This window comes from Mytilus californianus, unplaced genomic scaffold (assembly GCF_021869535.1).
Source record: "Mytilus californianus isolate M0D057914Y unplaced genomic scaffold, xbMytCali1.0.p SCAF_48, whole genome shotgun sequence".
In the NCBI taxonomy this organism is placed as follows: Eukaryota; Metazoa; Mollusca; class Bivalvia; order Mytilida; family Mytilidae; genus Mytilus; species Mytilus californianus.
In genome coordinates this window covers 718446-730730 of record NW_026262699.1, presented here as the reverse complement: position 1 = coordinate 730730, position 12285 = coordinate 718446, and the positions used below count along the sequence as shown (strand labels likewise).

At 30.8% G+C, this 12285-nt stretch overlaps 1 protein-coding gene across 1 annotated transcript in view; it reads right to left on the bottom strand.

Annotated features, from left to right (window-relative positions):
- Positions 1-7008: 7008 nt before the first annotated feature.
- The window catches only part of LOC127700066 (transient receptor potential cation channel subfamily M member 2-like), a 46550-nt gene continuing 41273 nt past the window's right edge, over positions 7009-12285 (bottom strand). The window contains exons 25-28 of the mRNA XM_052203532.1: positions 11924-12119; positions 9972-10131; positions 9155-9336; positions 7009-7397 (exon numbers count right to left, since the gene is read on the bottom strand). Coding sequence (XP_052059492.1) covers positions 7309-7397; positions 9155-9336; positions 9972-10131; positions 11924-12119 — 627 coding nt within the window. The 3' untranslated portion in view covers positions 7009-7308. The remainder of the gene's footprint in view (positions 7398-9154; positions 9337-9971; positions 10132-11923; positions 12120-12285) is intronic.

The following is a 12285-nucleotide window of genomic DNA, read 5'->3' as shown; positions in this document are numbered from 1 at the left end:
TTTTCATTAAACAAGATAAAAGGGGGATGGTTGAGATATAAGACAAATAACTTTACTTTAACTCCGTTACATTTTCTCTAACGTGTGTGTGTTCATTTCGTAATGTCCCCCCTCTCCCTTTATTTATAGAATTGAGTGTTAACAGCAGATCTTTGATACATTTTTTTCTGTTGAATTTGTATATATCCTTCCTGGAATCGAGACATTTAAGAGCGATACATATAGTATGGTCACCTGTCTACTTGTCTACATCACGATGTTTATTTTTGTTATTTCTGTCGATGGGCTGCTGTTCTATTGACGTATAACCCACATCTGATTCTCCTTCTATTACACACTTCACTATCCGTGTACACTGCTGGCTGAAAAAAATAATATACAAAACTGATAGCACTCATAAGACATACTGTTAGGAAGCATGTCTATTGTCAAAGATTAAACGTCTCTCCCTATAGATGTCTGTCTGTTATTTCGGTAGTTGGATTGCTGTCTCATTGACGTGGCTTGCTGTCTCATTGACGTAGACTTCACATTCTCCTTTTATTCACGCAGCACTTAAAATGTACCTGAAGGTCATTCCAGGTACGTATTTCATGCACATTGAGACTATATCAAACGGGTTTGTTTTGTATGTTACACAGCTCATTTTCTCAGATCGTACTGGAATAATGTTTTTGAAAAAAACTATTGAAGCGGACACACTTCTTACATTAAGTATGCGGGCCAATTGAGTTCGTTCCGGTTTTTGGAAGGGTTCAAAACGCTCATCTTTAGTTTCCTACGTTATTTCTGCTTATTTGTTGCTTTTCTTTTTCGGTTTGTTCTGTTTTGCTACGTATGGTGTTATGACTGTTGTCAGTCAAACATAATGATCATCGACAGATTGCTCTTTTTTGCCACCTTGGCATTTAAATTTTTAAGAAGGGTACATGTGAATATTATCAAATTAGCGTTCAAAATAGTTCAGGAATTTGTGCAGATGTCGGTTGGGTGACAACATTACAAGTTGAAAACGAATTGTACTAGGAAGTGTAATGAAGTTTATTTCGTAACAGAATTCCAAGCCTTAGTTATTTTCCAAATAGTTTCCTAATCATGCAGGATTTGATCTTAGGAAAGTGTACAATGCTGAAGTATTCTTAAGTCTATGTAAATTAGTTTGATCAATGCATTTAAGTAGTGAAAAGTTAAAATATTTGTATCAGAAAAAGCAAAACAATTATCATCTGAGAAATATGTAAACCATATGCTATGTGGTAATTTTGTTCGCCCCATTTAGCAATTAAAATACATCAACAGTTTGTGAAGAATAAGATGATAAAATCTTGTTTTTTTAACATAGCCTCTCAGTTAAAATAAAACATGAATACAATAAAATTAAAAAAATAAATAAAATGTAATTTTGACTTTTACGGCAGTATGCAACCAAGAGTGCAAATTACTTTTCAATGCTCGACTTCTTCTTATCATATTAAACACCAAATTAGATAACTCGTATAGTAATTCAGTATTCTGTATTGAAATACAAATTGTTCAAAATCTGACTTAGTAAAAAAGGAATTATCCATGACCATAGCTCTGTGAAACAAATTAAACCTCAAGTCACTGTTAATGTCACAGTTAATCAAATAGTGTATCTCATCTTCAATTGCATTATGACAAAATGGACAAATTCTTTCATCTAAAGGTATTGGTGGTTTCGTATAACGACCCGTCTCGACAGACAAAGGTAAAGCTCCAAATCTAAGTTAACATAAATAACTGCGTAAGTGGCGTGGCAAAGAGTTAATAACATAGTGTTCCTCGAGTAGTGTTCAGGATGCATGTCCTTCTTGTAACGTCTATAAAGTCTCAACTTGTTTCCTTTCACATTCGAATTGTCATTCCAAAGTTTGATATACCACAGCTGTTCATCCAATATTCGTAATTTACTTTTAATCACTTTCAAAAAACAGTTCTTTGCTAATTCCCGGCTGCATTGAGTATTCTACAGACATATTTTGAAATAATCTAACCACATTAAAGTTCCAGGATATACGCTTTCGTTTCGACCACAGATGTATTTTATTATACAAAATACAAAAAAAATCTATATTTTCAAGTTTACAATACAATCTTAACACTTCAAGTCTTTGCTTAGAAAAACATGACAGCCATCCTATTACAAGTACTTAACTTTTATATGAAAAATCGATCATTTACTTGTATACATAAGAATATAATAGAGTGTGCCTATCAACGAACCGGTGTTATTTTCTGGTTCTTAATTGTGAAGACTGTGTAACGGTTTATTTCTTACTCTGTGATATTTTTTTCCGGTGGAGAATTTGTCACAGTTAATTTTTTCCAGACATGGTATTTCACGGATAGATTTTTTCCAGAGGAGTGAAATTATATCCATCTTATATGGATAGTATTTAACAGTAAATCTTGTCCGTTCCATATTTTACAGAAGCTTGTGAAATACAATCCCATTGTCTACTATGTAAGGTACTTGCAATCTATAATGTTAATGTGTCACCAAGGTAGAACATATTTGCATAATTTATCAATTAAAGGGAGGCAATTATGAGAAATTTTCATTTTATAGGTATTATAATTCCGGAATCAATTTCATAGTGAAATTTTTCCCTAATTCTTAATTTTTTATATTAATTAATATTAAAATATTAAGACAGAAAAATATTTCACAGGTAAATACTATCCAGCTGTTGAAATTGTTTTTGTTTTTTTATATTGATGTGTTATGATTCATCTGATTTTGTCACATTTTCACCAACTACATTACAAATTAAACTGCACTTTTAATAAATGTACACATTAATTAAATTCAAAATATATTTGTACTGAGATCTGAAAACAACTCACTTTTACCTGTATTTCACTTATTTTCTTATTGACCGTGATATTATTTCACAATTAAGAGCTGTGAAATTACTTCTGGTTTTGTTTCATATGTTTCGTGATAATTGTTTTTTTAAAAGAATGATATTTACTTAAAAATTATTTCAGGATATCATTTTGAATTATAATCTGTGAAATTATTTCCCATTATAATACATTTTTTTGGTTTTTTATTCACTAATTTAGCTTATATTCAAATACACTATTATAAGATCTTATTAGTCCATAGTATTTGCAAAGATTTACTTATTTTTGTTAACAATTCCATATTTTAACCCCCCGGAAAAATCATCCGGATAGAATTTTGCTTTACAACTGTGTGTGTAAAACCTGATCTTTGCGAAGGAATCACTTACAAATCAAAACACAATGTAATGAATAATCAAACAAAGAGATAAAAAAAAAGGCTGGTTTGTTTAGCATATAAAAATAACATAAAGACTCAGTCCTTTAACTCAAAAATAGAAGATATCAACGGGCAATTGAAAATCATAATTCAAATTAAATTTAAACCATCAAAACTCCTTGGCTAAAAGTTAAAAATCACAAAAACGAAAACAACAAAAACAAAATATTACACAGAAAACAAAACAGTTGGGTAACACAAACCCCACAAAAACTGGTGTTGAACTCCCGCTAAAAACAATATAAAAAAACGAAAACAGGTTTCATGATCCGTGATTTAGAATACTCATACAAAATATTCCGATATTATTTTTTTTTATTCATCATGCTCATAGACACATCTTCCTAATTTTAGTATGAATATTTCAATTTGAGCAAATAAACTTTCAAAAGGCAGTTACAGTAGTGTTTGATGTTTAATGGGCCATTTGATGTGGAATTAAGTAAATTTTAATTCAAAGATTAATAATTCATGATATTAAATTTAAATCAACAAGAATAAAATTCCTTACTGAAATAGTATATGATAACATTCTTATTTATGATTACAACTAATAATGTTCCTACCATTTCATCATACTGTTGGGTTATATAATATAAACAGTAATAATATATTACATGTATTATGTGATGGAAATAACACTTGGAATTTCCAAAAAAATAAGAAACTTTTACATAACCATATTAATACTTTATTTTCAAAAGCAATACAGCTTATAGATATAAGAAGATTTGGTATGTGCCAATGAGACAACTCTCCATCCAAGTCACAATATATAGAAGTAAACCATTATAGGTCAAAGTACGGTATAGGCATATAACAAAATATACTTAAAAATTCAATACACTATCTATTACAGTATCTTTGATTATTAATATATATCTAATAATATCGATATACTGTTTAATAGCAATAACAGACCATGATACACGACATAATGAAAAACAAATATTTCGGTAGCACACAAATATTTTCCTAAATCGTTATGTTCCTTTTCATTTTGTACTGATAATGGCTGAACTAGTTTTAAGGATAAAGGATTTCTCTAATAGTATTTTATATCTTTCTGTTTTCGTAGATGTTAGGTCTTCTTTCTTTCTATGTTTGTTTAAAAAATGCACCTTTGAAATATCTCCTTTCATTATGTGTCAAACAACGACAATAAAGTTTCATAGTTATTATAATCATTCTTAATTAATATCATTTATCGGTCGTCCACTGTCTGTATCACTCTATTCAGCTCTTAATAAAATTGCATATCACGGCTTTGTGACGTCAAATACGTTGACCAGGCCTTAATAACTTCGACCCGGACATATCACCGACGTCATAATGAATGAACCGACGTTGATAAGTTTGACCCGAACTTATCAACGTCATTTTCCGGTTTGCTGGTAAAACAAAGAAAACACTTCTTTCTATCATGCCAAATACGCAAATACAACCCGATAAATCGATTATATGGTTGTCTGCATATTGATATTGTAAAATATCAATATGCAGACAACCTGATAATCGGTACCTATTTGTATGTGTATTTTACATGTGATTATTACAGTTTGCACATTTGTTTGTTCAATTAATGTAAGGATGTGTGCACAATGTCAATAAAAAGTAAAATAAAAAAAACGAACTCCAAGGAAAACTCAAAATGCAAAAGTCCCTTATCAAATGGCAAAGTAAAAAGAGAAAAACACATCAAACAATTGGAAAACAACAGTTTCTGTAATTTTCCTGACTTGGTACAAACATTTCTTTATCTAAACAATGGTGCATTTAACCTGGTTTTATAGCTAGCTAAACCTCTCACTTGTATGGCAATCGCTTAGAATTCCATTATATTGACATATAATGTGTGAGCAGAACAAACAAACATAATAGCAGTCAACATTGTGTTATAATCTTAATCTTTATAAAACAAACAACTTTGTCAACAAAGAAAAACAAAATGGCATATACACACTCTATAGAAAAAGCACATATTAAGCAAAACTGAAAGACAAGAATACAAAAAAATGACCATAGCACAATAGAACAACGGCGGGATGTATAAATACCGAGCCACGCCAAAAGAATATTACCAAAAATGGATTGAACAGTAAAGGTTAAAAGTATACAAAGACAAATAAAAAAAAACACTATAACACGTAATCAAGATGATAAACAACGTCAGTACCTAGAATCTATTATACTTCCAGACCATCATGTATTATTTGTGAAGTTGATAAGGAATATTTATCAACAAGGTTTTGTTATCTTACGAGGAACATTTTTAGAAAAAGGACGAGACGTGCTTTAACATAACCTTGGTTCATCAACTATCTGCTCAGACACTGGTGACGTTTTATAAAGTCTGAGAAGCAGCTTCAAGCGCTTGAATAACGAATTAGTTTGGAAATGTACATCTCATATGCAGATGAAGTTGATATATTGCTGCCAAGTTGGGGAAAATTTATAATTTCAAAATTAAAATCGTCTCGTGTGTCGTAGATTCTGGAATTGAGATGACCACTTATGTCAAATTCGAGGTTTAAGTCTAATAATGAGTCAGAGGAAGCCGTGTCTGTTGTTTCTGTAATTTCTGGAGGATATATTGATGGAACTCAATCAGAAAAAAAGTTTTGATTGTTAATTGAAACAACATAATCAATATCTGAATGTGAAATTAAATGACATGGCTTCTTTGATCTTCTTGTTTTTGACAAGTGCGAAAACTATCCATCAATGACCAAATGAGGTAGATGTTAGCATGTAAAGGTCACCGTACGTCCTTCATCATTGAGCCAAACCCAAACCGCAAAGCAAATTTTAAAAGGAACGAATTCATTTGAGAAAAAAAAAAAAGGTCAGATTTATGTACAAAACAAGAAATGAAAAAAAAACATATGATTTACAGCAACAAACGACAACCCCTGACAACATGCTCCTAATTTAAGACAGTCACTACAACATGTGGCGGTGTTAAACATCTTTGCATGTGCCCAACCTTTTCATTACTTTTGAGGAGATCTTTCAGTTTATTGGATTTATCTTAATATTAAGTCTTGGTGATTGTACACACATACTTTATTTTAATTTTGTTTCTACAATGCAAACTTATATACTGTATAGGATACAATTAAGTATGAGTCAGCAATGTGTGGTTTTAGATATCGTTAATTATATATTTGGGATGCTGTTGAATGATATAAACCATTACGGATTTTTTTTGACAAAGGGAACTGTTATATCTTGTATAAAGAATCGATTTCAAGGGGAATCACTCTTTGTCACTATAAACATGATAAACTGTTAAGATGTTGTATAAAGTGCATACTTAAACGTAAAAAACGATGTGTGTACTAAAGCCATATATGAACTGCTTTCACAATGGGTTTACCTACTGTGTTGAACGGCATTAAATCTGCTTCTCGTTTCGATTGTTTTACATTCGTCATGTAAGGGCTTTTTATAGTTTGCTATGCGGTATGAAATTTGCCCTACAGTGGCATGTTGTTACAAACTTCTACATGTTCTACCTCATTTGGTCTCTGTTAGAAAGTTATCACATTGGTATTGAAACCACATCTCCTTATTTGTACATTTAGATAATCATTAACATTTGAAGAAGTTATTAAATGTTCACTGACTGCATACGTCATTGTTCTTGCAGTGTGAGTTGCAATTAATATACTGTTACAGTGAGCAAAGAAGAACGATTCGGTTGAACATTTTGTATTGCGTAAATAAGATTTTTTTATCGTGACATGTATTATATTATTTGCACAAAAATACACACAAAGTTTATTTTTTGTAGTTTCACAAATTTAAAAAGGAACAATATGAAACACACAGTATAAAATACAATAAAGCAAGGTTTGAAAAAAACATGGATAATATCAAACATTCTCAGGTCAACAGCTAAAGTGAAATATTGCTGCAGCATTCGTACATTCAATAAACAAGAAATTAAAATGTAAAGTCATACATCTCACTTATGTTTATTAATATTTAATTAGTTATTTCATATGATCACGATCTCTTTCTCTTCCTATTATATCTTTTGCAAATTCCCGTTGCGCATTTAGCATAATTTGGTGAGTGGTTCCTGAAAAGACATTAGTAGAGCTATTATATTGTAATGGAGTCGCTCGATACAACATTGCCTTGTTTATCTTTTATATTTCATACACGGAAATAAACTTTACGAACTGAAGGGAAAACATCATATGTGTATTTATATGTACAAGCTTTTAATGGCGGTACACAACATCTGTTTTAGGTGTCAGACCACCAATTCAAAATCCCTATCTATTCAACCAAATTTTTCAATTTTCACAGCTTTCTTAAAAATTTACCTCAAGTTTAACTTCATAAAAACTAGGTATATCCTGAAATGTACATGTATCACCTTTCTACATGCCAATTTCCAACCCATGTCTAAAGTCTTGTAAGAAAGAACTGCCTTGGGGAAGACAAGTACTACTAAAAATAACCCCTGGTTTTCTGGAAATCTTAAATAAGTATACTATGGAACGCATTAATCTTCAATTTTTAATGCAAACTCATAAACAAGTAAATTTAGCTCAAAATGTTCTAAATATATTTCTCTAATTCTTCGTCAATTTATCCCTTTCTGCACCCATTGTATAAAAAATTTAATCAACGTGTGGTTCGTTTGATCTCAGTTCTTCATTGGTTAAAATCCGATTATGACGTCGAATTTTCTTGCTTTCCTCTGAATTTCCTATTGTGACGGCATGAAAAAAGGCGACCATGCCTGATGACGTCACATAGAAAGAACACATCTTTTTGCAGATCATTCGAAAAGAAGGAATACATTTGCCTGCGTATTGTTTGAAAATCATTAAAGAAACAGATTCCACAACCAAATCTCGTGTAATACGATATTTATCCACTCTCGACAGTTAAATTTTAAATATTTAAAAGGCTCGGCAAGCCTCGCGTTTTAAATTTGAAAATTTAACTGTCTCGAGTGGATAAATATCGTATCACACTCGATGCAGTGGTAGAATCTATATTTATCTTTCACCAAAAGTTTCATTTCTGCAAATTTGTTGGTTAGTTTAAGTAAACAATGACATCAAAAGCACTATTTTGTGTCAGAGTAGGGCTACTTTTACATACGTTCTAAATTGGAGGGAGTGGATTGGTGGTCTGACACCTTTAGGAAAAAGAAAAACATATTGTTTTCAACGCTTACGAAAAGTTAATGTTTCTGATTTTTTTTATATACATGCTATACTGTTTGCAAATATCACTTTTTAAAAAGCACATTACATCTCTACGAGAACCAAGATGGCTTCATTTTTATAAGGCAAGAATAAAAGGCTCCAGCATTTCAAACTTAAAAAATATTTAAAAATTTTGAAAAGTCAGACGCAGAAAATTTATAGTGTTATTCCTTATATTATTACAAGTATGCGGTCCTATTAAAAAAAATTATATAATCTTGCTCCCACCAGACTGCTTCTTAAATGAAATCGTTTGGATCTCGTCGAACGTTTTAAAGACCAGTTACATTGTTTGGTCATTACTTAAATCTGCCTAAAAGATTACGATGTTTTGTGATCATTTGTTTACACAACAATCTGTTCTCCTTATCTCATTTATCACTATCACCGATAGATGTTTTTTCCAAATTAATATTTCAAACTTTCAAAAGGATGATACAGCTATTAGTGCTGACATGCGAGTCCAACAGGTGCTCAAGCGGACATCTTCTCCATATTTGGTTGGGTTTTCAAAGAAGGTTTTCTTTCTTGTTGGCTATCGACAAATAATTGACCACTATATAATAAATGTTTGCATGGATCAGCACTCATCAGTATAGGAAACACATACCTGTAATATCGTTGTCTTTACAACTTGGACAAAGTAAACAAGGAGCCAAGCATAAGATAGTGAGAACTCTAAACGGAATATTCAGTGGTGAAGGTATCTTATGTTCGTATTCAATCACTACTGCATGCCGATGGTAACGCCATTTCTGACTGGACTTTTCTTTTATTAAGTCAAACCGTGCACTTAAATAGAAAATTAAACAGTTATAAATTCAATTTGTCTTTAATCTAAATAGTTAGTTAAACAAGATGTTTAGTTTTAAGCAACCCGAATTTCCGATTTTATCAATAAAACAAAACTTAATTCCTTTCCAAAACATAATCAAGACAAAGCATAAACATTCTACTATGTATATAGATACATAATTGATAACAAATAAACATTCAACACGGCTGTTCATTAATTGTCTTCTTCCAAATTGAAAGCACGTCTTATGTTAGAGATAATTTTGTCTAGGCAATAAGGTGTTACAATAAAAGTTTCAAACTGAATTTTTTAGATAACTTTTCCTATATTGAGGTGTCATTAATAGTGACATACTTAGTTAGCATTCGGATAATTAGTAGAATTTGTAGTAACGTTATTCAAATGATAGTGATAAGAACACGGCAGCAGATATGCACCATTTTCGACTTATTTTAAGAATTTAGCTATAAAACTATCTATGGAGAGTCATGAAATCAATTCAGAGATCAGAGAAAAGTTACGATGAATGTCATGAAGCCAACAGAATAAATCATATATAATCAAAGACAAATCACGTTGCGAAGACTTTTAGCCTGACTAAAACGTAGTTTGTTTATGAAAATAAATGTACCTGAACATTGCAATAACAATATTTAGTAGTAGCCAGTTTGTTAACATCATATATGTAGCAGCAATTACTGGAGGTATCAAATCAGACGTAGGACATCTCTTAAATGAAGGGTCGTTCTTCCATAATGTAGCATTATCTGTGCATTCAGGATCATCTGAACCTTAAACACATTTACACTATATAATCAATATATATCTAACTTAAAGTTGATAAAAAGACATGAATTACAGAAAATCTTTTAAAATGTCCAATATCAAAAACTGCTAAATTACAAATTTATTTGTCCACGCAACAAGAGCATGTGAAACTGCGTACGAATATCACCAAAAATATATAATTATATTCATAACTTTTTTACACTTCAGAAGATAAAGAATTTTTATACTCTGTAGAAAATTACAAGTATATATAGAATACACGTAAATATCGCAAACAAAAAATAAATAATTTGTCTTTAAATTGCTTCATCTAAAAAAAAACCCGTTCTTCCAATTTTCTTAAATTTTCTTTAAAAATTATATGTTGCTTCACTACAATTTCCGTTTAATTGGTATACAATTGATGTCCTGCGAATTTGTTTTGTTAACTGTATAGACCATCCAAGTATAATGAAATATCTAAAAACCTCGAAAAATTAGAATTCGATGCATAATGCAGTCACGACGTAATGCATTATTTTTTGGACTTTTCGGTACTTTTTCACTCTTGTGCAGAAGATTCTAAACTTAACAAACATTATAGATGGGCTCCTTTAGCTCGTTGTCGTTTGATGATCCCCTATAAATCAATATATATTTTTTTTGAGAGAGTTTATTAACATGATTTCGACAAAAATAATTTGAAGTCAAACTGTTATGAGATACTTATATTGTGTAGGTATATAATGTTTTATTGTACCGGATATTAATTAAGAAAAATCGTGAAAAAGAATAAAAGTTACATATATTTTTCGATATTCATAAAACTTTGCAGTTTTGTCATGCAAAATTTGAAAAAAACAAACAAACTTGAGATCGATCATAACGTACATTTTACCTTAAATTAAAGTGTACGTCTTTGAAATAGTTTATACAGGCACAATTTGACGGTAGAATGGCTTTGTTTTCAATATTATACATGAACGACTCACTCTTTCAGATATTTAATTAGCCTACCTTAAAGATTGTTTTTAACAAGAAGTCTTACTTGGAAATATATGGAACGTATAGATTTGTTTACCCGCTACAACAAAATTAAATCGGCTATAGTCGTAAATTAATAATTTTACAAAAGTGCAAACGTTTATAGTAGGCGGTACCGTTCCTACGTTATCTGCTTATCGTTCATTATGCTTAGAAATATTCAGTTCAATAGTCAATAAATATGGTTATCATACAAACGCACTTTTTGCCTATCTCGCTAATAACAACTCGCTTGCAACAAGATAAGGACGAAATAGTTACAATAACTAGATAACTTTCGGCAACCTCGGGTTACAGTAGCAAAAAAGACTTTGAAAAAAAATAAATAAATATTTTGTCAATTTGGAAAATATATCTTAAGTCAACTATTACTTAGAAAATTTAAATACATAAAAAGATTGTTTCTTTGAAAAAAAAACCCATGTCTGTCTAAAGTCAAACCTCTGTAATTCAGTGGATCGCATTGATTGTTATCTGCCTGATTTGTTTTTGATTTGTTGTTTTTAGAATAGATCAGGCTGTTGGTAATATCTTTTTATATAATTCACAATTTTCAACCCGATGTTCATTGTTTAAAGCCGTACAGTGCTCTTTAGATGTTAACGCCCATTTCCATTTAATCTGTGGTGGACATTTGATACCACATCTACAACTACTGATTCATTAAGATATAGATTAACATTATAGTAATAAAACTGATTAAAAACAAATATTAGAATGTTTTTATTTGCTATATTTTTTATTATTTCAAGCTGTGAATTTCAAACAAACCTTCAATAACATCCAGATACAACTCTCCGTAAACCTGCCAGTAAGGTATTTTCAGGATTGACCAAATTTGCCAGTTCCAGATATTGCTTGGAAACGCCGTAACTGTATGATTAGGGTAGATATTCGCCTGGTAAACTATACCAGCAGCTAACATAAATAGTATTAGAATCACCAAATATTCGACCAGATCCACCAGCTGAAAATTTTTTTTTTTTATTTCATTTATACTTTTTACATTCATCTTTTTTACTATTATTATTCTAGCTTAATGAATACTGGCGGAAAAAACCTACGAACATCTAAGCAAAAACAACTTGTATGTGCTAAACATAAGGAATACAAGCAAACCAAAGTCGCATCCA